The following is a 26,768-nucleotide window of genomic DNA, read 5'->3' as shown; positions in this document are numbered from 1 at the left end:
GAATTCAAACAAGCCTCAGATCGCTGTGTTCAGTGAAAGTGAGCTTGCCTAGCCAAGAAATGAATTGCAGGCCCTTAGAAACTACTTAAAGAAAGCCAGTTTCACAGGGACAGAGGAAATCTGAAAGAGTCCAGGAAGCTCTTCTAGATCTGTGACGTCCATTGAGTCAGTTGTTGTTTGCTTGGTGCCATGTTTCTGACCTCCACACTTCTCTGGCTCCCTTTGTGAACTAGATGGTCCTCCGCTTGCTGCACTTGGTGTCTCATTCTGCGGGGCACCTCTCTGTGCCTTGTCGGCCTTTGGCACCGAGTGTTTTCACATGTAAGTTTGCATCTGCTTTTTCTTTACTCTTGAGCTGGGATTTATTTCATTGCAGTTTTTTTTTTTTCCCAACGATATGTGGCTTAATTCTTATCTTTTACCTCTTCTCAATGTGAAAAATTAATCTTGAAAAGCTAGTAAAGTTCTTGATTCATTCTGGTTGTTATCTGCTAAACTACTTCCACTGCTGAGCAAGGTTGTGGAAGTTAAGCTTCTGACAGGCGAGCATAGTTGTTGTGAAGGGAAAAAAATCTTGGGTTTAGATTCTGTAACTCATTTGTAGGTTAATTAGAATAGTTTACTTCTTCATAAAAGTGAAGGAAAATGTTCCTGTTAAAGATTTGCAGCTATTTTCAGCAAAATAGCTTTAAGCTTTCTTCTTAATAAAAACTGACTTTTGACTTCTAGAGATGTCTGTGAATAAGAAAACTACAAGCCACTGCTAGTGGAAGCTGCACTCATGACAGGAACAATCAATAATACAAGAAAGATGACTTTTTTTAGGAAAATCTAATGAATCTTCATTAGGGGTGGACCCCGGGCCCAGCAAAAGCTAATGAGAATTTCTAAATGGGTCAGCTTTACAACATAGTTTATAAATAGTGTTGAAAAACCTTTCATATTTCTTCATCCATTCCATTTTTTACGCTTGTTTCTAAATAATTTGATGCTTGTTGAGAGTTTTAACATCAGTATTTCCAATGACTTTCTTGCTTTGTTGGAAAACAGTGTTATTACAATTTCAGTAAAAGTTCTATCTTGGATTTGGATCCACAGCCAGTAATATTATTTTTGCCTTTAGCCCTATAAATAAAATAGTAATTTGTTCTTATCCAAATCCTTTTAAGTGACTTGTTTTCAGACTCGTGTTGACATTCCACTCTATTTTTTGTTGCTAGCAAATTTAATACTTCACATTTTGAACTCATGATAAGGTAGAAACTATTCTTGTAATTACTGCAAGCATAAACACAAGCTTCAGTTATATCCTGTCGAAACGCCTATTCTAACCCCTGTATTCAGATTGTCCTCTGATACTTTGTGTATGTACTGTGTTTTATAAGTTAATATGGTCTTTTAAAAAAGTTTACATGTTTTTATGAGTAGTGACTTAAGGGGACGTTCCTGTATCTACCCCTTTCCTGCCGTGGACTGGGTGTTTGCAGGCTGCCAGCACAGTCCAGAAGTGTCTCTACTTTCCTTGGTGGGAAGATGCTGGAGGTTTGAAGGGAACCAGAGAGAAGGACAGTGCTGTGCAGACCTGGGGGATGTGCTTCACCGTACCCTGTCCTGAGGCAGGGGCTTACCCCATCACACGACCCCTTGTGAGGGGGGGATGGAGCTGCCCTTCTTCCTTTCTTTCTTCTTATCTGGACGGTCAATCGATTGCACTAGTGACAGGGAGATGTAAAAACAGACCCATGGTAAAACGGTATAAAACTAAACCAAAAGGAGTATGGCACTTAATGTGGTGCCGGATGCCAGATCTAATTTGGAAAACTTCTGGAAATAACTTGGGGCTCCATTTGACAAAATATATTTCCTGGCTCATGTTTAATCCCATGTAAGTGGTGTTTCTGTCAATAATAGAACAAAAGTGAGGAAAAGAAAGGCATGTAGCTGTCTGCCATACATATGACAGTTCAATTCCTACAAAATACACTACTTGTTTATAAAACTGGGAATAGTTTCCAAATTACATTTGCCAAAATATCCTGAAATGAATCCATATACAGTCTAAAAAAGTGCTTAGAGATGATTTTTCAAATGTGATTTTGGTAGCTTCAAGTCCTGAAAATGCACATGTTGAAACTACACAACTGTTTATGTCCTGATGTATCACAGGCATAACCTGTGGTCTTTAGGAATAAATAATGACATGCTTGGAAGAATTAGAGAGAACAGGAGAGATTATAAAAGTTGAATTTCCTGAAAATGTTATATTCCAAATCTAGCTGGTAGGAATGTGGGAAATACGAAGTAGAAGGTGCAAAGTCTGGTCATGCTTTATCTTCTTTTTCTTCTCCTCTAGTTGTCACCTTTTTTTTTTGTTTTGTTTGACTTATGGCCCATCATTAAGAATAAAGGCTGATGGTTGTTCACATGAAGAAACATCTGCACACCTGTATCTTTGTATCAGTCAGGTAGCATGTAGACTTCTGCATAAATGGGATCCTGTTTTTGCCAATTTCAAGCTGATCTAGAAAAGAAATAGAGGGGAAAAACCCATAAGATTAAATAAGCACAGCTATACCTTAAAGGACGTGTGAATAAAAATTGCATAAGGGTTCTTGGATTAAGTCCTTAGATGATTTATTTATGTAACTGCTAAAGCACCTTGTTACAGGAAGAAGGAAAATTTGAGGCGTACTAAACACTTAGCTCTATATTACATGAACTTCAAGGAATTTTAGTTACATGACAACTGCAAATAATATTTTTACATTTTACTGAGAAAATGGGAGATCACTTTCCCTGTTGATTCATTTAGTATCTCTGAAGTTGTAAAGAAGGCAATGGAGAAACAGATTTTTTCCAGATCAAAAATAGTAGGATGAGGTAGTGCTAAAATGGGATCTTCAAGCCATTTTCAATAATCCTGGAACTCAAAACTTTGAAACTTTGGTCTTTGGTTTGATAGCTAGTTTAGTAACAGTTAAATGCTTGGGAGTTTCCTGTTTACTTTGTCTTCCAACAAAAAATTGACCTGAAAAAAAGTATCATGGAGACTGTATAAATCCAATGAGAAAGAGACTCCTTTTCTAAGAATTAATCCAGTCACATATACCAATGGAATGATTGGGCAAGGTCCAGGTAAGCATCAAAAAATATCAAGTGTTGTTCAGAGCAAAAGCTATAGCCAGTTTTTCAAGGCTGGTTCACAATTTTTATTTATGCTGGTCAAGTACTTTTAGTGTGTGATGAATTGAAATAATAAACAGGTTTTAACCTACTTTATGAGAACCCAAAGTTGTCATGTTAATGAATTCTATATATTAATATGGCAGAAAAGAATTAAATTCTTCCTGTGTGTACTACACAGCGTTTTTTTGTGTTGCGTATATGTGCATAACTTACTAAACCAGAGTTAAGAGAGCTTTGTATCTGTTCCTGTAAGCCATGAATTCTGGAGCCGTACTTTTCTTATGGGAATGGAAGTTCAGTCTTGGGGAAAAAAGACCTGGCTCTGTATTTGTGAGCCTCGCACACTCCTAAGTTTTATTAACTGTTTCAGTGGAACACAGTTGTCTTAGAAAAGTTGTATCTTGGAGAGAAAAAGCTGCCAGGTTGCTCAAGCTATTTCGGGGGGGGGGGGGGGCTTTAAACAGCTAGAGAGAGACTTTGAGGTGGACTCTTTACTTCCAGGGGGGCCCAATGCTCAGAGCAGGAAAGGAAACTGGTATGTCATGTGAATCTTCACGTTAAGCAGACTACTTGAATGTTTATGTATAAACTCAAACTTCTTTTCAGGGTGCGTGACTTAATACCTGCATAGGCATTACATCAGTTAGAAAATTCTGCTCATTGGTGCCTGCTTTGTTTCAGGTAGGTCGGGGAATAATATTCATCATCTGGAGTGAGAGTTAAGCACGGTGAGAATCAATCCAAGCAAATACACAGAGGCTAGGCAGTGACAAGGGCATCTGCCTGCACGTCTTAACATCAGGAGGAGGGGGGAAGGCATTCAGAGAGAAGGAAGCATTTCAGACAAGTGCTTTGGTCCTGTCTAGAGTCAGCTATGCTCTGTCCAAGTGATGATTTGTACCGGATATAACGTTGCCATCTCCTACATTTTTCTTAATATTGATTTAGAGTAAATGAGGAGCTGAACATAATTTTTGGCATCTCAACATTATTGCCTTACGGATTCTTAAGTACTTTTGTAGAAATACTGAATGCTTTGAGAAAGGAATGGTATAGAGATTCCAGGACATTGTATTCAGAATGATTCACAAAGTTCTGGATCTGAGAGGAAAGTCTGTGTGTAATAACCTGTTAAAAATGGGATAGATAAATTTGATGATCAATAGCAGCAGAAGATGTAGAGAAATTACTAATCCGGAACAGCATTGTGGGTCATTGAAGGTCATTTTCCTTAGAAAAATGGGTACAAAAGGCAACGTACTTTTCCGAGCACTTTCTACCACTTCTTTCTTTTCACACGCGCATTGCTGAGAGTTGGGAAACAACATATTGTTCATATCCTGTATGACTGCTCTGTGGAATTGTGATTTCTAAACAGGTTTTCAGAACTGAATTTGAGCTAATGACTTTCATACACTATGTGTGTTCTTTTACCAAGTTTTAAAAATTATTTTGGTTCCCCTAAACATCTCCCGTGTGCAAAAGGAGTTTCAAAATGCTGTTTTCTAAATACGCTTATGAAGATGAAAGTCTAAATACTGATAAGTGATTTTACGCCTGGGCAACTTGACATATGAGTTGCCCAAAAATAAATGTCTGATTTTCATAGCTCTCTTTCTTACTAATAAGTGGTTGTCTTGTGTTTCCAATGATACTTCTATAATTTCAGAAATAGCGTCCCCTGTGGAACTATTTTTGGGTGATTGTGGTTTGTATTCCTGCTTCCTAAATATATTTCTGGAGTTTCAGGTCAGATTTAGGTATAAAGATCTTTCAATCTCTTTGAATTATTCATTTATAAAAGGAATAGATCATGCCCACATTGCATATTACCAATTTGTTATGTAGAAGATGAGCTGATTTATACCCACAAAGACTGGTGCCTTCAGATATTAAAGCATCTGAGTTACTATGTAGCTTAGCGGACCTGAGTATCTGTTGACACAGTTCTCACAAAAGGTTTGCTCACCTTCTCATAAAAATCTAGAAAGGTTTGCTGAGAACTGCATATATGTTTCCATGTTGCTTTTGTCCTTTCATTCTTGGTTTAGACCCCAACATGTTTCTTTTCCTTAGCCTTTTCCTGAACACAAGTCCGAGGACACTGCATATTTTGACATTTTCCTATGTTTCTTTAATTTCCAGCAACCTTTGAGATAAATTATACTTCTTTTTGTCATAAGCATACTGTAAGGAATTTCAGAATTGCACCACTTAAGAAGACCATTTTAAGTCAGAGAAACAGACTGTGTTGCTGTTGCTTCTGCAGTTGTACCTCAGCGAGACATGACCTGAACATCATCCTATGCCCTGTCTGCAGACCTTTGACTAGATCATACACACTCTGACTCCTCGCCCTCTTTTCCCCCAGGTCTGTTATTTGAAATGTGAATTTCATGTGAGTATCACATTTATATGCCAAACAATATGTAATTATACAAATTAGGCTAGTTATTGCCACACTTTACTTGAATAAGGATCAAAGTCGTCTTCAAGATAGGAACTGTTGTTTTCAGTTAGATGAATTGGGAGACTAAGTTGAAGGGCGTCACAACTGTGATGTTTTCCCTCAGTTTTTCCTTAAAACCTGCTCTGGTATAATACCCAGGATGATGATAACTGGGATGCAGTGATCAATGTTTCCACTTGTTACTGCCACGAAGAAGTGAGGTGCAGCATATGAGAACTGCGTTGTCAGCTCTTGGGAGCGTGGACTTTCTTTTGTTGGTATGCAGTTTCTAGTATAATGAGGAGGCCCTTCAAGCAACACTGCTACGCTAATACTAAAGAATAATATATTTGAAAGTTTCTTGGTCTCATTCTGTTTGTGCATACATGCCTTCATTCAAAGAAAGAGCTTCTGGACTCTTTCTACAGTTTTTGAACCAAAAAAATGTCCTCCAAGCTAGGGAACTAGCCTTCCTAGGTGAGGCAGGTATTCTTCAGTCTTTGATTGAATTGTAGTCTTTTCCAAGCAGTAGTATAAAGATTTATTTATTTATTTACGTTTAAGGCTTAGTAAGATCGTGCATTAGTGTCCTGATTAGTGTCCCTTCTCTGAGAATTAATGATGAAAAATTTAAAGTAGTAGAAAACTGCCTGAAATAGGCTCTTATTATCTCTCGGTGAAAGTTAAAGCAAATCAAATAAAACCAAATGAGAATTAGTTCTTAACTGATTAAAAGGCATTTTTGGTGTATTAAGATACACAAAAATAAGTGTGGTTCCATTCAGTAGCTTTTGCGGGCAGGTCCTATTTTGCAAACAGTGCACTATCCACACAAATAATCCTGTTTGACTTTTGTGTTAGTATGTGGGTGAATTAATGCTCATTAATATGTTGAAGGAGGGTGGTTAACCTGAACTTTTTATCTGGTCACCATTGATGCAATCCAAGAAGGAATGACTGGTGATTTTTTGATGTTCTGAGCCTTGTCATATCAGTGCCTTCTCATTTTGTCCACAAAACTGAAGATTAACCTACATGGCAGTTACTGCAAGACAACTTTTATTATGTCACGGGCTTGAAGGGCTGTCATCATGAAAGTGAATGAGAAGAGAAAGGGGCTGATATTGAGATTTTTAATAGAGACTAGATCAGCTTGAAAGAGGTGAAATTTGTGGAACCAGGAATGGAAGCCATCATTGAAAAAAATGGTTTGGGTATACATATTTATTGATGTGACTTCGAAGCTAAGGGAAATAAATTGAGAATATTCTGTTGTAACTGCATGACTATGAATTTTTTTCTTCAGCTTTAGGTCTGGGTAAGCAACTGAATGACAGAACACCAAATGGGCAAGCGGTCTAAATCCCAAAATAGAATAAAGTAGATGGTGAAACTAATGAGGTCTTTTATGGTGATGGTAGACTAAAGTTTCCTTTGGAAATAAGGTAAAAAAAAATAACAAAAGACAGACTTTAAAGGGAAACTATAACTCTAGGAGCAATGTACTGAGATTCTCTGGTAGGTTAGGTAAAACACACGGTACAAAAATCTGATTTTTTTTTTTTGTTTTACATTTTGAGGCATGAGAAGACACAGATTTCCTGCTTTCAGAAAGAAAGTGAAAATATATGGGAGTAGGAAGGCATCAAATTGTGTTTAGAAAAAGCTTAGTGTTCAGCTAAATGCACAGATGCATAAACTAAACACTTTTTATGCCTAAACCACTGTTTATATAGTAATGAGGATTTTCCATCAGTTTCTTCAGTTAAACAGTAGCTGTCTTTCTGCTGTTTAATGGAAACAAGGCAGTCTTGCATAAAAACATCAAATATATCAGCATGTTGTGCTCTTTTATCTTTTATATGAATTCAGCATAGTCATAACCCTAAGAAGCCAACATTTTAACCTCCTTTCCCTTTGAATTTTGTCTCAGATTTGTGAAATGAACTGGGTCCAATTGTGCTTAAGAAGCAAGCTGGAGTTTTGGATGATAGAGAATGTCAATATCTAGTTTTTGTTTTTGTTTTGAAAGATGGAGAAAGCTTGTTTATGACTAGGAACATCCGCCAAATGCTCTCACACCAGCATAAATTAACTATTTACTCAAACCCATGTTTACATCTGCGAAAGAAGCTGTTGCTCCATGTTTTTAGTGCCCCAGAGGCCTATAAATCCCCTGGAAAACATTGCAACAATATAAAACAAGCCAGTGAGTTATTCAAGAAGGACCGTTTTTGCAGGGCTGTGCTGTACCGGAGCATGCTCAGTCCAGCATCTGCAATAAATCCAAGCCCCAGTGACATTTGCTCTACTGACTGGAGTCACTAGGGACCGCAGAAAGGAAGGGAGATGCTTGTTGGACATTTTAAATAACAAGGCAGCAAGCAGATGAATCCTGCAGAAGTGCTGTGTTACCGCGGAGCTCTCAGCAGAGCAGCGGGTAGGAGAGGGAATGGGGTTGCTCCATACTTACCTTCACATCTGCCTCATGGCAATTTGTCTCACAACAGACAATTGAGATCAGAGGCTTCAGTTTTTGTTTTATGTCTGAGAAACTGTCGGCCCGTCTATCACAGGGACAGCTGTGCTAAGCAAACAGTCCCGCATTCGTAGGCGTCCCTTTTGCCTCAAGATCCTGAGCAGGGGTGCAAGAGGTCCATATTCGGGGTGGTTATCAATGGGTAAAAAAGATTGGAAAAGCTCCTTTCTTGGCATTAAGCTTTTTCAAAGCTGTGCAATTTTTAAAATAAGATATCCTGGATAAAAATACGTCCAATCATCTTATTTAATTGGGTGGAAACTCAGAGATTGAGTAGTTTAAAATTAGATGGAATAAAGTTTATATTGCAAAGAGTAATGCCCCAGAGCTCGTGTCTAACTGCTATAACTCATTTTGTTGGAAAGCTGCAGACCTTTATTCCACTTCTTAATATACCTCTTGAATTCGTGCCGCTTCGGAGCTGCTACATACTCTTTTTTAGAGCTGCCAGACCAGAGTTCGGGGGGTATTTTTTTGAGGTTCAGAGGGGGATTTTTATATCTCCTCCTCCTCACCCCATTAGCACTGGCAAATGCAGCGTTCATTGTTGTTGCACAAAGTCCAGCCCTGGAATTGCTGGTTACTGGTATATGTGCTGGGATTTCATTGTTGCTTCAGGTCTCTGCTTTTTAGAGTACACTCCTACATCCTCCAGTAATTCTATTGCTCTTTTTTCCCCTATTTCTGTAATCTGATCATCTCAAGTATTGTGTCTACTCTTACTGCAGAGCATCCAACCCAGATTATATGGATGGGAAGAAGAGTAAAGAAATAAAACAACAATTTTCACTTCGTAGGAAGATGGAGTTCAACACTATCAGGGTCAAAAGGGGGAATGATGCTTTACCTTCAGCCTGCCAACCGTTACTGAAGGTGACAACTGATCGCAATAGAGAATGTGGCGACTGATGTGTGTTGTTTTACAGATGAATTAAGTAACCTTTGTGTTTGTTTTTGGTGTTAGGACTTTTAGGATGGAGAAAAAAGTTGTACCTACCTAACTTGTATCTTCAATTGTAATGAATGTTTCTTAATTTTCTTATCTTAGTAGAGGTAGGTATTTAAAATGAGCTTCATTTAAAAGAGTAAAACAAATATTTGTAAAACTTATATAGGATTTACTATGCTTTGACAGGCACTGTCAGACTATTTTGCTAGCACATTACCAGGAAGGCCTTTCTTCTCTAGCTTATATGCAGCAAGTTGTGTGAGGCTAATGACGGAAGACTCAGGCCATATTATTTAACATTTGTGTGCCAAATGGCCTCTCTTACTAGGGCAAATAAAAGTTTCTACTTCTGTATTAGTATAGTGATCACAGAAAGATTTTCCGTTACTGAAAAGGAGTTGGAAATGAAGCTGGGGACAAAACAACCTTCTGATTTGACTGTGGACTTGTGCTTTAATTATTGGATGCTCTTGGGTTTGGGAGAATCTTTTCCTTTTTTCCTTTTTTTCTAAATATATGTGTTCTCGAAGTGCTCACTTGAGACCTGCACTTTATGTACACACTGACGTGTTTGCAAAAGCAGGCTCTTATTACTGTACTTTCTCTTTCCAAATTAAAAATTAAGACTATGTAAGAAATATCAACTACTTTGGAAGTAAAAGTCTATTTTAGATGATTAAAGGAGGCTTAGACCTCTTAGTTACTTTAACTATAGCCTCTCTATCACAGGCATATAAAAGTGGACAGCACAAATACGGCATAAAAGTTTGCTGTCTGAAAAGCTATACTTGAACCTGTAGTTGAAGTGACCTCCCCTCTTAGATATACAGTAAATATTTTCTTGCACTCTAATCTTAAAATAATAGGAAGTACTCCAAACAATTATGTTGCGGCTTTTTGCTCACATCGGAGTTGAAGTTGTGTTTTTTTTTTGTTGCACCCTGCCAAAGCTTTCCATTATGAGTCACAAACTTTAACTGTATAACAAGTGTGATTGTTAGCAATCGAGAAAAATTATTCATCAAACAGCTCTCCTAGACTGTAAAATTAATAGTATAATAGATTTAGCAGAAAACGTAAACCTGCACCGTTAGTTAGATTTTATTTAATTTCAGATTTATTTCCTTTACCCAATATACTATTTAGAGAACTATTTTGGATTTTCTGTTTAATTATGTGAGCATTTTTCCATCCCTTAACAATTGTACTATAGTTTGAAAAAGGAAATTGTGTTACCTTCACACGTGACAAATCTTTTGGGTGTTTTAAATGGATTCCATTTACGATAATCATTTGAGAAAACACAAAGAAAGGAAAATGTGGCATGCCGCTAAGTAAGAGAACTTGTAAGTCAAAACCAGCTGATAGTCAGGACTTACAAAGTAGTCATTAGGAGGTTTTCTATCTAGTATTAACAGATAGTAATAGTTTTAAGTGAGAAATGAAACTTTCATGGTTGGTCTGAAACCCAATGGTATAAATAGTTTAAACATCTGAAGAATTTTGTTTTATAACTCTTTTTATTTTGGTTTCCCCTGAAAGACAGGTAATTCCATTTAATTGCATGTGGGAAAGTACTTTCCACTGTTTTTCCATTTTTATAGTTAGTGTTATACTTCAGCACAATGTTGTAAAGTAAACTGTGAACGAAATAGTAGAATACACCCAGCACAACAACCCTGTTTGGTAGGAAGGTGTGCATGTGTGTGTGTTTTTCTGTTCTTAAAGAAAGTCTGGATATCTACTAAGGTATGTTATGAGCACAGCTGGGCCTGTTGGCTTCGTTTTAATGCTTTCTGAGGGATAGTAAGATTTACAAAACATGTCACTAAAACATATGCAGGCATATGCACAGAAATCTATGATATTTATTAAAGACCCAGACAGGGATTTGTGCCTCATGCTGAAAGCTGCAATGCCACACTAGCTGAGCCACGTCTAACAGGGGCAGCCATCAAGGCAGGGAATGACCACGTGAAATTGCTTGTGAGGACCGCAACACTCATCAAGACTGTGAAATGGAAGGTGATTTGTGATCCTGCAGTTCTGCAAGGTGCTACATACACTGCAGAGGGCAGTTATGAGTGTTTAAAAAGGACAAGTTTTAGAAAGAGTAAAAACATTTGAGGCAGACTGATTAAAAAAAAAAAAAAAGGGAGAAAGGGCATGCTAACATAGGATTAAGCAGAAATATTGGATGTTAGATTTGCTCCAGACACTGCTTTTTTTCTGTCACATATTCGACATATATAAAATTTTCACTACATCATTAAGGAGTTCCAAAGAAATCTGTTCCATGATGAATGTAAAAAAAAACTATCCAGTGTAACACAAGTGGAAGAATTACACTGAAAAATACCCCTGTGAAATGGCTTCCTGTTTCCTGTAGCAGCAAAATAATTCTTAGAAAGAGTTAAATTAAAATTGTTGGTACCCATTTATATTTTCCTTTGTGTAATTGTATCCTGAAGACCTGCTTTGGAAAGATGGGTGAGTAAGGCAATATGGAGCCCTAAAGAAACTCCAACTGTATTAAACTTCTGTAAGTGTTTCAACTTTTATTGCTAAGTATGGAAAACTAAAAGTCTGGATTCTTTGGCTTATGTGCAAACTATTTATTTTTTTGTTCGGACACAAGCTCATGCAATTGCAATAATTTTTTTTTTTTAAAGCAAACAGAAGTCAGCAAGATTTTGACTGTAAGTTCTGCATGTATATTTTGAGAAAATATATATGTAGGAGCCTAAGAAAATACTTTTCTTTAACCAACTCAAGACTTCTCATGATCATACACAAAGTAAGCTGGGACTTATAACGGGATCAAAATCGTCTCTGACACCCATGTCACTGAGAAGCAATTCCACTGAAAGTCTTAAGCTTGCCCCAGTTTGCCCACTGTAATTTGGGGAAGAAGTTGGCCTATCCTTAGAAAGTGTCCCAAACGGCACACTCTTTTCTAGGCCATTTGCTGTAGCGAAGGTACACGCTGTGGCACAATCATAGAACCATGAAGGTTGGAAAAGACCTCCAAGATCATCAAGTCCAACCGTCAACCCAACACCACCGTGCCCACTGAACCATGTCCCGAAGTGCCACATCTACACGTTTTTTGAACACCTCCAGTGATGGCGACTCCACCACTTCCCTGGGCAGCCTGTTCCAATGCTTGACCACTCTTTCAATTTTTCCTAATATCCAATGTAAACCGCCCCTGGTGCAACTTGAGGCCATTTCCTCTCATCCTATCGCTGGTTACTTGGGAGAAGAGACCAACACCCACCTCACCACAACCCCCTTTCAGGTAGTTGTAGAGAGCGATGAGGTCTCCCCTCAGCTTCCTCCTCTTCTGATGTGGTCTGTTGCAAGATCTACAAGAATTACTATAGATTCTGGCTTTTACTTTTGTTAATGTAGTATCTTGTGTGTGAGGAGTGGAGGCAATGGCACTGTCTATGCTATATAGCATGTCAGCTAAGGAAAAAAGAGCTATACATATGGTGAAGTCTGGAAATTACACCTTGATTTCAGCAACCTTTGGTTACGGTGACTATTGTGACTATATGTAAGAAAATTGAAGTCTATTTGCGTATGGATAAAATACAATGATTGGTTTTAGAAAGATATTTGGAAATTCACAGTGAAGATTTATTCTGGTGATATCTGACAACTAAATAACTGAGATCTTCATGTGGAGTAACAAAGTTTGTAATACCTCATTAAAAGTGTTTTACTCACAGATACGAAGGATAATATCCACAAGGTCTGAACTTTCTAAGCAGACAAATTCCCAGTCTGCCATTTGGGAAGCAGACATTGCTAGTTTTGTGGTGGAATGTGCTGCTGCTTTAAATGCAAGGGACTTTGAACGTAAATTTGAAAACATGTAAAACTAATGACATTTTATATAAAGAAATTAATATAGAAATAAGGTTTGTAAGATGCATTGCTTGACATATGTTCCAATCCCCACTGTATTTGGATTCTTAATATTAACAGTGACAGTCTGGCTTTACAGAGAAAAAGAAAACACAACTATTTTCATGATATTTAAATTCTAGACAGTACATGCAAGATACATATAGGTATAATTTCTCTATATATTTCTTAGCAGCAAGTCACTGCAACATATTTTTCCATTCCTTAGCCTCATCTCTTTTTGCTGGCAATATCTTAAGCTAAATATTTAGCATTTTATGTCATATAAATGGGAGCAACCTCAACTATATTTTAACGATGACAAAGAGGCAGATCTACATGTACTTGTGAGAAAGCATCTCATCAAAAAGCACACTGGCCAAAAGGATTAAATCACCCAGACTGCATTCTTTATCATTAAAGTATTTTAGTTTTGGTTTTTTTTTCTTTTTTTTCAGACAGGAATTAAATATGGCCCTTTGTTAAACCTGTGTCCCAGAACACTGCCTATGTTGGCTGCTCTAGTTTTTTTGGGAGGACAAGGGTCTCCCTGCTTCACAAAATTGAAATCTACAACCCATCATTTTAGGGAGATAAGACTTGTTGAGAAGTGATTATCTAAGTTCTGTGTGTCATATCTTTTCGTAAGCAGCCACTTTTCTACAGTTTGAAGTGTTTTAGATCTTTCAGGGACCATCCCTGCAGAAAAAAATCTGTTTTACTAAGTATTTTTATACAATAAAGTAAGGCCAAAAGGAGTATTTTAATGCCTCCTTGGAGTTCTGACGCAGCTGCTGTCCAGGGAAAGACTTTCATCAGACCAGTGATGATGACTGAGGCACGCACAGTGTTTGGCGTGGGTTTGGTTGCTCTTCACTTTTATCCTGCTTCCTTTGGGTAGGAAAGAGCCTCTGTGGGAGATGTCTAGGAGATAAGACGCAAGGGAAGGAAGATTATATAAACTCCTATCTCAGCTACCATTTTCTCCACTTGGATGCCTTTGTTCTAAGAGGCTTCTGCATGGAAAATTTCTTGGCTTGATTTTGTAGGTTAACTCAGGAGGACTCACTGCTAATCTGTGGGGAGGTGGTGCTGGCAGCTCTCACCTTCATTTAATGAAGCTTTTCTACATGAAAGCAAATTGTAAAAATGGTTTGGTAAATAGGCAAACAATCACCACGTGTATGGTATTCAATGCTGCGCGTAAGCAATGTATCTCCAGAACTCCAAATGGGAATTGGAGGTCCCACTGGATAAAGTCCTATTAAAATGCAGCCTGTAAAGTTTCTTTAAGGGAAATCCTGTGCCTCCTTTCCTAACATAAGCTGTTATTGTATACTTAAACCTTTGCTAAGAGTAGTGACTTCCACACGAAGATCTACTAACTAGTGTAATTATTCATATGAGAAAATTCATATGTTGTCTTCTATGTTTGCATGAAGAAGTGGCACGTGCATGCGAAGTAGTTAGATTGATCAGATGACCTGGCAGAAGCACATCTTTTCCAGCACAGGTGTGTTCAAGAACCTGCAGCATTAGCTATCCCGGTGTTACGAATCAGTGTTCCCGATACTGCAGTGTAATACCTAGACTTGTACTTTCAGGAGGCAGAAATAACAAAAAAGGTTGGCAGCAACAGCTGGTAGGCAATGGTTTAGGATGGTGTGTAGTGTGTTTCAGAATAGCCACAGGTTTTACTGTGCCAGTTCATGTTTTTTTGGGGAGTGGATATGAAGCTGTTTTAAATTGTAAATTGTCACAAGACTGAGTTAGAAAGCATTAACTCAATAAGCAAACAAAAGTTTGCTTTCCTTAAAATGAAGAGAAGGATTCATGTAAGTTCAGTGTCCTACTTGTGCTACTGTGCAGCTTTGCCCATTTGCACATGCAGAGTTGTGAATTATGGAAATGACGATGCTGGGTTTCTTTGGTTTTCAGAAAGGATTCTCTAAGTACCTTTAGTGAATTGCAGCTCCAGAAATACTTGTAATGACGTTCTCAAAAAAGGCACTCAGACTATGTTCAGTGATTTGGAACTGTACTTCTAACTGAGCAAAGTCTTCTAAGAATATTATTTAAATTACTTTAAAGAGAAGAAAAATTATGAAAAAAATAGGTTAATTAAGTTTGCATAGTCTCAGCTGGTGCAAATAAGAGTAGATGCATCAAAGTAAGCATAACTATGTAGTTTTGCATAGCCCAAGAGTTAAGTAATTTTTTTGGTACAAAGATTATAAACAAAAGTAGGGAGTAAGGATTTAAATTAGGATCCTGCAAAGCAATGGGCAATGTTTTGGACACACGGTAAGTTTACATATGAATTCTGAGCAACTTTGAAATGAAAATAGAGAAAAATGTCATGGAAAACCTGCATAGTATTCTCTATTAAATGTCAAAAATATTTGAAAGTGACTATTTCTGGGTAAATCTTGTTCTCACATGTAGTTGCTGGCAAAACAATAGGAACCATATGGAGACCTTTCTGCCTTGCTTGCGTCTCAGTGAATTATTTCATTTTGTCCAAAAATATAATTAATATAAAGCATCAGAAAAAATTAGATTAGGCAGTTCAGATATATACCAGTATATACTTCTGATGATTAAAAAATATAATTGTCCTCTCCAAAATATCCCTTTGCAACTGTAATAGTACTAAGTTGTTTATTTTCTTCACATGTGTATTTCAGAATAATGGTATTTCGCTAGATTATTGCTCTGATACTAAAGTACTTTTCCCTAAGTTCATATTGCCAATATCTTGAAGGAAAAAAAAAAAAAAGCATTTTGCGTTAAATCACATATTGTTGTGTCCTATTGATGTTTAGAAGCTCTAAAGCTTTTATTTACATGTTAGTGATTTAAACAAATGTAGAAAAATTAAGTTTGAAAGAAATGCTCTTTCATGCAACATTAAACTACTCAGAAGTAGCAAGCTTTTTGCATTGATCACTTTACATGGATTGCTTCATTTCAAAGCAGATAACCATGTAGTAGTTGTTGTCTGCAAACCCTTGAACATCATTTAGAGGAAGGTATGCAATTATGAACATTTAATTTAGCCAACTTCACTATAAACTTATAGTGAAATAAATTTAGAAATAGGTTGTTCATGGTAGAGGCTTTCTGAGAATAAGTGTTGGAAGATGTGAGTGAAAGTTGAAAACTTGGACATTGAATAACAACTCTAGAGGTGAAATTCCAATGGCCTTTTTCTCACAAATCATTAGTGATTATTGCCACTACTCACTATCAGTATGGATATCAGGATCTGAAAAACCATCTGCATCTGCTAATAGTTGAGCACTACCAATCTGACTTATTTTTGAAAATTCTTTTCTGGGATCTTCCATTACAGGTATTAACTGAAAGTTCATTTGTGTCTGAGAAATGAAGGCATGTCAGCTGTTGAACTAATCCAAGAAAAAATAGCAGGTGCTTCTTGCACATTTTGCCTGTGGTTCTGACCCTACCCAGTTAGCACCATATCTTTGTAACATCGATATTCTGACCAGTCTCTTTTCCCTATTCTGTGGCCAGCCCTTTTTTCCCTAGGCATTCATCAAAAGCAAAAATACCCATATGATCAGTTTTCATATTCTACACACAGGAGATAGATCCTGTGTTTGCTTTGTGTGCTTCATATCTCGGTGATGTAGAGAGAAGTTGATAGGAACTCTAGTTGGACAATATAAATGTTGAGATTAACAGCAATTCTTTCCTCAGTAAAGTAGAAGTAACTTTTGAGGGTGGGAATGGTGCCATTAGTAATGATTTTTTGTAAAAAAATTTCAGCTATTATTAAATTCTGGAAAAATCTAAGCCTCTAAAGATCTGTAAGAACAGTCATTTATTACTTTGAATGTCTTTCCAAATGGTACCTTCTACATCAGTTACCAACAAGCATTTTTGTCAAAGAGGAGATATTAAAGATGCTGCCTGGAGTTTTTGAAAATTCATAGAAACAATTCTGAGAAAGAGGTATGACCCGCATTCCTCAAGGCAGTGTTTAACTTCCTACCTTACTTGACATCTGAAGAACAAAGGATTGGGAAAGAGAGACTGATAAGGTACTAATACCTGCATGTAAGCTACATCTTCTGAGAGTGTGCCAGAATTTGTCCGGGAGAAGGCGGAAGACAGAAAATATAGGTTGCTGTATTTTTCATCAAGTGGTTTGTACCATCTGTGTATATTTTATGTGTGCCTTTTGAGAGGCAAGGAGTGTAACTTAGATCCCCCTAGGCTTTGTTCTCTGCCTCTACACCTACCATTTGGCATAAGATGTAGCCAGTAGAAGAAAACTAAGGTTGTTGGGACTTTTTTCTTGTCTTAGTTGCAACAGCTGCAAAACAGATGTAGGCTGACATCAGTTCTGCCAAAAATCTCTTCCAAGTCTCCCACCCATTTTCCACCAAAGAGAAGCTAGTCAGGTGATATGAGCAGAGACCTGAAGGTCAGAAAGAGATGGGAGCTCCCAATCCTGGCTCTATAGAGCGTGTTAAAAAGAAACAATCAGAAAACCTAGATTTACCACTTTGGAAATTAAAACAAACAAAATTTCTAAAATTACTATTCCAAGTGGTATGATGTCAATAGGAAATAAAAGGCAATCTGTACATGAACCACAGTAACACTGCAGCAGAGAAAGTCAGATGACAGCAAGAGTTCATAACTGGTGTTCACTTAACTGTCTCTCTCTCTCTATATTTGCAATATCTCAAATGCATTAAGCAAAATACCAGTCTTGCTGGCCAGATCTTTGCTGAAACAGATTTTGTAGGATTACAATTGTTCTGTTGCATGAACCTCAGTACTGAAAGGGAGTCAACTTTCTGTGTACCTGTCTCAGGTTTCCGCGTACCTCTCCAACTTTTGCTTTCAGAAATATTTATATATATGATATGGGTTTTTTTCATAATACCTTGACTATTACAAATACATTCAATGACATTCACAATAAACAAATCAAAACCTGAAACTTTTCCACTGTGTCTGTCTGCTGATGAAATCATACTGCTGACAAAACTGTGGCTGCCAGGCACTTAGAGTCCAGCATTGACTTAAAGGTAGTATCCAGCAATCGCAGAAATGTCTAAATAACCAGTTGTCCAAGCATGTTTGTATTTGCACAGAATCTGTGTGGGCTAGCATTGCTAGCAGTGCTGAATTCTCTGTGCTGGCAAAGATGAAGGACAAATGCTACTCATGCAGTTATATTTCCCTTTCCTTACACCAGTATCCCAGGAACCTGGAATTTTGATGCTAACCTGCTAATTTAGATGCATTTGTAAATTGGGAACTCAGAGTCATGAGTATTAACCTGAAAGGTGACTTGGCTCATTATGGTTTTACTGGCCATGCAGTAATTCTGTTTTCCTCATGGAACCGTAAGCTTGCAGAAAAATTGCTTGTGTTATAGGTCTCAGTCACTTACAGAGGTCAGTATCCTCCTGAGAGACGTTTGAATGGCTACTTCTGAAGTTTTTCCCTTTGTCCATTCATGATAGGAGTAACTACCAAGGTTTTACACCTTTGACCCCGCTTTCTCTTGCATTTCCAGGCTTATGTCTTCATTTCTAGCATTTACTTTTCAATACGGTGTCAGTGCCATCTGTAGGTGCATTACGGTTATTTAAGGTTGCAACCTTTAGTTTGGAAACCAGTGAGCCATGGGTCTTTCTTATAGAAAGGACTGTACCTGTGAGGACTTCTTGGCTCATGGCCTCGCATGGGCACAGGTTACCAAGACCGTTAAGAGGACTTTAAGCAATGACTTGCATGGAATACATTTCCGTGTTGTACTGCAGATAAGCAGCATGCACATGTCTCTGGTGGTATAAGAATGGTAAGTCCGAATGCTAAGAAAAATAAGTTACGTATCTCTTTTCAGTGATTCATTGGAATGCTGATATCGGGCTTTAAGTTTTTAAGTTCAGCTCATCTGCATAGTATTTGGACCTTATGGTAAGCAAATTTCAAGGAAGAAAAGCAACATGCATATTCCTGCAATGGAAAAATGCAGAGAGAAATTATAGTGATTCTAGTTTGCTAACTAGTATGAAGGAAGAAATGTCAACTTCTAGGTTTAAGATGGTTTTGATCTGTCAAGATTTCTGTATTGAGTTTGGATACTGGACCTTGACCGTATACAGTAGTCAATGGTGTGACATCTAATGGGGTCCTATTGTAGAAAATCCATACTGCAGTTGTTCCTGAACAGCTCCCGGACCCACTCAAAAACATTGCTGGATACCCTCAGTCATACACACCAGCAGTACAACCACGTCTGAAGCAAAGTTCTGTGTGTCATGTCAGCAACAGTTAACAGGTTTGGCGATTTGAATCCATTAGCTTTAAAACATTTTAAATTAATGACTATAGCACCGAGTCGAACATCAACAGTTCTCATAAAACAAACGAAAAGTTCCTTTCCAAGCAAGAGAGTAACTGACAAAAAGGGAAAACGTAGATAGTTGACTGTGGTTTTGAAACCAGACCCACTGGCCAGTTGGACAGTCTCAGGCATGTCGATGATTCATCTGACACAGAGTCCCAGGGAGTGATTTCTTGTGGGCCTGTTCATTTGGATGTTGATGCAGGTTTCTATTTAAATCAGCAGCTGAAGTGTGAATTTATCTGTGACATTTTTAAGATGGTTCAGGAGGCCAGAGTTTGACTAATGATACTCCTACTGATCTCCTGCTAATTTTGGATTTATAGGTATTGTATCATACCCAAACTTATAAATGTCTGGTCCTTATTTTTTTTTTATCTTTCCACTATCTCTTTCTGTTTTCTTTTTTTTTTTTTTTTATATAGTTTGATCTCTTTATTTAAACAGACTTCACTGGCAGCAACAGAATTACTGTCACTGAGTTCAATAGTTTGGCTCAGGACCAAATATACCCGTTTCTGAGAGTAAAAGGAATTATTAGAGTGGTAACAAAACTTTCAGCAAAGCCCCTCTGATTGTGGCCAAAATATTCCTTAGGTAATGAACTGCAGTGGTAGCAAATTTCCTATACTGATGCCAGCTGTGGCATAACCTCGCTACCTGCACCATCGCATGAGTAGGAGGAGATCCCATTATCATGTGGGATGTTCTCACTGATTCCTTTTTTGATGTGTGTTGATTTTCCTATGCTTTGTCTGTTACCTTTCCCTGAAAGCGTAACGGGACTAAACCTTAAAGTGTGTTCTTTAAAATAGAGCTTTGGTTTAAAATATTAATGAAATTGTAGGAGAGGGAGATTCATGAGGTATTACTCATTAAGACACCAGTCAAATGATACACATCCTTTAGTAGCTGGATGCACCGGCAGTTGCCAGAAGTGGAAAGGAGTTGAAGCTCTGGAGAAATTCTAGAGAGAGCTGTTAGGAAATGAAACGCTGCAAGGTTTTAAGCTAAAGTTTGATGTGTGTGAATGGAAGCAGCAGCTCACATCTGTCAGAATTACTGCTGCTTTCCTGATTTACAGTGAAGAATCCATAGGTATGAAAGCAAGGGTGTGTTTCTGAGAGAAGAAAATTTGAAGAATGTAACTGAAGCATGTTGTTATCTTTGAGCGTTTTTCCTATTTAGCAGTACACTTGTCATTACTTTGATTTTTTTTTTTTTTTTTTTTTTTCCAGATTCCCAAGAAGGAAACTACAAGTCAGAGGTCAACAGTAAACCCAGGAAGGAAAGGACAGCTTTCACCAAGGAGCAAATCAGAGAGCTAGAAGCAGAATTTGCTCATCATAACTATTTGACCAGGCTGAGGCGGTATGAGATAGCAGTAAACCTTGATCTCACTGAAAGACAGGTACTGATGCAAAATAATGGACTTTAAATTCTTGCCCAATATTTAGCAGCGGTTAGTAGCTTCTCACAGTAGACCTCTTGTTTATGGTACCGATAGATATGTTGATATATCAGATTGAATGTTTATAGCAAAATGATACACATTTATTATCTCTCTCCTATGCAAGTAATTAATATTTTTATATGTAGCAGCTACAGATTAGTTTCATCTAGTAGGTGGAGATGGAAGATAAAAGCACAAGTAATATATCTGTTAAACTGGTGCACATCTCTTCTAATTTGTCCACATCGATGTGGCTGGAGAAGTGGTAGGTCTCAAATACTGCATGCACAAGCAGTTGATTTGCCTGCATGCAACAAATATGAGCATCTTGTTTTAGTCTATTAAATATATGCAGTAGCCATTTGTCCAGAGTTTCTGAACATCCTGTTTCCAGATGGCAGCAAGAATGGGAACACCAGCAGAACTGGAATACAGGCATTTTTAACCACTTTTTATCTTACCCTGCACTGTGAAAGCAGAGGAGAGGATGGAATTTCTTATCACTGTTATTGGTTTCCTGCTCACCAAACCCTGGTCCGGGAAACACTTCTGCATGTGCTCAAGTTTCATCATGCATGTTGTCACATTGATTTCTAATGGAAATACTCATGTTAAGCATGTACTGAAGTGTTTCAGGATCTCATCCCAACACACTAAATAGGTAGTCAAGTCACATTTCAAATAATAGTTACATCAACATACACATTTAAATTATGCGTTTTATTAAAGATATTTAGAATACTGGACTCAAGTACACTGAATATGCTGAAATATTACCTACAGTTTTATCATTAAAATTGAAAGCTTTCTTCAGGAATCAACGTTAGATTCAGGGATTGCTTTAGATACAGTCAGTAAGATGATGATATATTCAAGGGAAGGTATCAGAATAGCATCATGATTTGTGAACTCTAGATATGAGAAGTTTTGTAATTTTCTTGAGCTTCATTAACACCTGCTATAAGTAGACATCTCAGTGAAAATCCAGTCTTTTCTATATATATGAACACACATTTACTCACACAAGCAAATGAAACAGCTTTTTTCTTTGAAGGCTTCTAGAGAATAGCTGTCCCTTCCAGCTTGTCAAGAAGCCACCAGTAATATATCTCATTTGACTTGAACATGTTGCCAGGTTCCACTGAGGTAATTTTCAGTTATTTAATTATGTTTGTTATGTTTGTAAAATACACCATTTTGTATCAAACAATTGATAAAATTTTGCCTTTTTATTTCCACTGACTAAGGTAAGCCAAGAAATTAGATTAACTTCCACACCTGATTTTGACACCTAAGGGGAGGAGGAATTAATTCCTGTCTCAGTGACGAAGGTAGAGTCTGTGGTACTGAGCAATGATAAATAAATTTTTAAAAATGTTTGCTGGCCAATTTGACAGGAATCAGTCAGCTGAACTGAGAAAACATATCCCCATATTTAATAATGGTGAATTTGGCCTGGAATTTAACTATTGTCCTTGATAAATTCTTCATTCTTCAAAGATCAAGTTGAGTAGTACAACTAAATGAAGAGACAGTTCACTATGGTAAAGGAAATAGTTAAACTAGAATCATTTAATGTACTAAAAAGGGGCAGATAATTATTGAATAACGTCTCTGGAGGAGAAAAGGCAGCCTGTGCTACACAAGTGCAGAGAATTCATTTAAGTCATGGGAGCACTTGCTGTTTTCTAGCTGTCACATAATGTCAGTTCTAAGCATTCTGCTGATAACTGTGATAATTTCAATAGAATTAGAATTATCCTATCTAATTATGTAATCTAATTCTTCTCTGCTTCCCCAGATTATCACAGAGTGACAATTGAGCTGCTAGAGATAACTCCCTACTTTCCTGCCTTCCTGCTTTCCTGCTTTCCTGCTTTCCTGCCTGCCTTCCTGCTTAAAGCCACCCTTGCTTAGAAAAGGAAAGCATTAAGATTTTTAGCTTGATAGAGTCCAGTTCTATATCTTGCCACAATAAAATGGTCTGAGAGTCAGAAAAAAAATATAGAGTAAAAACTGCATTGTTAATTGAAAACAAAAAGAAAATTGAGAGGAGATTCTGGACATATTTTTCAGTTTCTGAATCGTACTAAGCCAAGTGATTATGTCACTTCCAGTGTTGTCAGTTAGGAATGTCTTTTCTTAAAATCAAATTTACTGCTTTGACGGGAAAGTGGTGTGAACAGGCATGGAACTGGGTGTGGGTTTCCATGGTATATGACAGTATTTAGAAGCTGAATGCAGTAAATCAAAAGGCTTGACTCTTCTTGCATACTTGTTTTACATCAGTATTCCTTCAATGACTTAAAAAAATACTCCAAGGTGAACCTGGTGTGACACTAATATTTCTTTTTTTTACAGTTAAGAGATTGAACTCACTTTCAGGACCTGTCTTTTCATCATTAGCAGAATGAATCATTATTCTTGAGTGGGATAACAGCACTTGTTTGTTTACTTACTACTGTTATTACTTTCTTTTACTAGCTGTCCCAACAGAGGAGATCATATTCGATACCTATCTTAAAAAGATGCAACAAAACCAGTTCCTTTCTCTAAAATTATTATGACTGAATTAAAATATATTGATGGAATTAAACCCCCCCCCACCCTTCAGTGAGGTAGCATTTTTAGAAAATTGCTATTTCTGGAACAGTTTTCCTTTACAATTCCCCCCCCAAAGGTTGCATTGCACAAAATGATACCTGATAGGCAGTAGTTCCTTTGTTTGCAATAAGTGAACACACAAGTGACAAACTTTTTTTCATCACAGGCTGTAGACCTATTTGTGTTGGAAGCTCTCTTGATCTCTCACGAAACATTGAACTTTCACACAGATAATTGAAACTTGCTTCAGATAATAAAATGACAAAACAAGCAGTGGGTATTGGGTGAGCTAATATATCTGCTCAGAAAATAGGTTTGAGAGCAGAACTATCCTCTGATGGAATGAATTGTTTAGCATAATTGTTTCTACTAGGTTTTAAAAAAATGACAAACATCATATTATTCAGAGGGCAGAAGAACAAAAAATAATCTGGGGAAAGTATTGTTGGGTCATTCTAAAGTTATAACTTTCAGTTCTTTCCCAAGATGTGAGATAAATCACGAAGCCTATTACTTAAGAAAGCTCTATCTTCCTCTTGACTATAGTGATAATTTCAACCATACGCGGCAGCTTAAAAGAGGCACTGACCAACTAACACTTCATAATTACCTTTCTGGCATTTAAACAAGCTGTAGAAAAAACCATATGTCTGACCATATTTAAAAAGCTATATAAGGGTATTAAAGTTTTCTACAGTCATCAAAGTAAGGCTCCATTTGACTTTTGAAACAACTTACAAGATCAGTTCAAACATAAATGACTCATGGAAGGCCATTTCACAGAAATAATAATGAAAAGAAACCCTCACAACATATGGACCAGGAGAAGGAAGTAATCCTATCACTCTCTAAAAAGGAAACCTGAGTTACAAGACAGGAGGATGAAATGAAATAAGTGCCTCAATTGCCTAGATATTAAGAGTGCACTTTGAGAGCACTCTAAGCACATCTGGTGGTAGGATGGCTCTATTATGGTATTGTAAGAATTCCAGCAGTATAGGTACATATAATTCCTGCTCCATTTCTTATAGAGTGCACTCACAATCCCTGCTCTGCCAGCAGTTAATAATTTTCAGCTGGCAGGCCTCTGTTATATTTTGAAGAGCTAGTTAGACTAAAAACTATCTTAGCTCCCTAGATATTTGTAACCTTGACAAGCGCATTCTTGGCTTTTTTGTACATCCAGATAAACTTGGAGAAGGTTCCATGCAAACTTTTTAATATCTCACTGTGGGATGAGGAGAGGAAGCAGCTGCAGTGGGGTATCAGAGGCGTGGCAAAATGGACATTTTTATGGAGTTGGTCCTGCCAAATATAGAAAGAGTAGGAGATCTTTCCACCTCGCAAGATCTTTTTGCATGGAGCTAATCAAAAGAGTAATGTTGCAGTTCTGCAGGCTAGCTAAGGTTACCGGAATAAACAGTCCAAATATGTAATGCTTCTGTTTGCCAACATAAACGGAAAATCCCACCAAGTCAGATTAAATTCTGCTGATGACAATGAGAAGGCTTATTTCTTCTTAACTTTAATTTCCAGTACCCACCCAGAAGCCACCAACCATTTATAAAAGGCCTGAAGCCACCGATTTTGCATAGACAAAGGACAAAATTCTGTCAAAATTAAGAGTGTTTTTGCATCTGTGTTTGCCTTCCATGTATGTGGTACCAACACAGGATGAGTGACAAAGGAACGACCTTTGAAATGCCTTTTTCTACAAGAAAGAGAAGTAGGCAGCATTATCATTTAAATGCATTTGGGCAATGTTAGGATAGTATGTAGGGCCATAGGGCCATAACCCACATCGTAGCACTACATTGTTATGACTATACAAATAATAAATGAAGATTTCCATTAGAAAGGTTTCCTCCAGACCAGGTTACCTCAATCCTTCAACACAAGTGCCTTCATTAAAATCCTTTTCAGCATCACAGAGCTCAGAAGCTAATCACTGCATTTTTTAGACTCGACTGGTAAGGTAAATGTAGCTCCCCTTGGTCACCTGGGCGAGAAACCAGGGAATGCAATGTTCCTCGGTTAGGTGTTTGTTCTGAACAACCTCTGTAAGAGTCAGTGTCTCTCCATGCATCACACAGCATGGCTAGTTTCCTACTCTACGAAGCTAAATTTCTAAGGTTATATGGTGAAATTATTCCCCTGTATACTTTCAAACAAAACCAAACAATGGATTGAAAGGACAAGCTTGACCATATCTGCCTGATTTACTGTGCTGTCACATCTTCTCTGAAAGGCAGCTGTTCATTCCAAGCTTCCATGTGTTAAGCACTCTCTGTACAAACTATAATAATGAGCCTATGTGGCTTGAAATCCTTTGGATTGTTTGTTTTATTTAAAGTAACACTCTTAATAAAATTAAACTCACTAATACTTTTGTATTTGTCTTGAGCAATATAAATACCATCAGTAAGAGTTACTAACTCTTACTACTTATTAACTGAGTGCTAACTTGTTTTGCCTTTTCTTAGGAAAGAATGCTCCTGGCAAACTTAATTATAACTCATGCATAATTTTGATTTGTACGATAATTCTTTGAAAAAAACCTACATGGCAAAACTTCAAACAACTTACTTACTTTTGCAGTATTGATTGGATTCAAACAAGCAATTCCATGTGCAAAGATCCAAGTGCCTCAAGCTGTTAGTTGTGAATGGACCTTACACCTGCAGAGAAATCCCATGGGGTTCAGGGTGGGGAGAAACCTCTGTCTGTGCCAAGCTACATATGTGATATAGACAGAAATATTAGCAGCTTATACGGCTGCTTTTACAAAGCGAATAAGGCTCTGCTGTCCCCTACCCTACCCACACGTCAGGAGAGATGTGGCTACTTCTGTCACCTGTTTAAGGAGACAGGTTTTTAAGTTTGTCATTTACGGTCACTTTAAAAATCAGAGAGAAGAAATCAGTGAGGAACAAATTGTATTGGAGAGGTGCAAATGAACATATAGAATAAAGGAATTTTTTTTTTTTTTATGCAGGACATTGAAAAATGTAGAATCTCCTTCTGGTTTCAGTAGTTCCTTCTCCTTGAGGCAGGCCCTGATGAAAACAGCTGCAGTGTCTTGAGGCTTACTAGCTTTAAAACTGGATGTTGATTTTGAGGCTAGATTACTGTGAAAAAACTCAGGACTAGCTTTTTTTTGAAGGCAAAAAGGTCCCTCCAGATTTGAAGTCACGAACTGTGGAACTAGTATAAGTGAATACAAATGAAGGTGCTTCTTAGGAAGGGAGGTGGCTTCCATAGCCATAGAGCCCTATAGGA

At 37.5% G+C, this 26,768-nt stretch overlaps 1 protein-coding gene across 1 annotated transcript in view; it reads left to right on the top strand.

Moving 5' to 3' along the window:
* LOC104623681 (homeobox protein MOX-2-like) overlaps nucleotides 1-26,768 on the top strand; it is a 51,045-nt gene that overhangs the window by 16,112 nt on the left and 8,165 nt on the right. The window contains exons 4-5 of the mRNA XM_010290850.1: nucleotides 17,075-17,187; nucleotides 20,671-20,843. Coding sequence (XP_010289152.1) covers nucleotides 17,075-17,187; nucleotides 20,671-20,843 — 286 coding nt within the window. The remainder of the gene's footprint in view (nucleotides 1-17,074; nucleotides 17,188-20,670; nucleotides 20,844-26,768) is intronic.

The sequence above is a fragment of the Phaethon lepturus genome, unplaced genomic scaffold (assembly GCF_000687285.1).
Source record: "Phaethon lepturus isolate BGI_N335 unplaced genomic scaffold, ASM68728v1 scaffold14237, whole genome shotgun sequence".
NCBI classification, from domain to species: domain Eukaryota; kingdom Metazoa; phylum Chordata; class Aves; order Phaethontiformes; family Phaethontidae; genus Phaethon; species Phaethon lepturus.
Note: the sequence above shows the minus strand (reverse complement) of the source record. Positions and strands in the feature narration are given on the sequence as shown.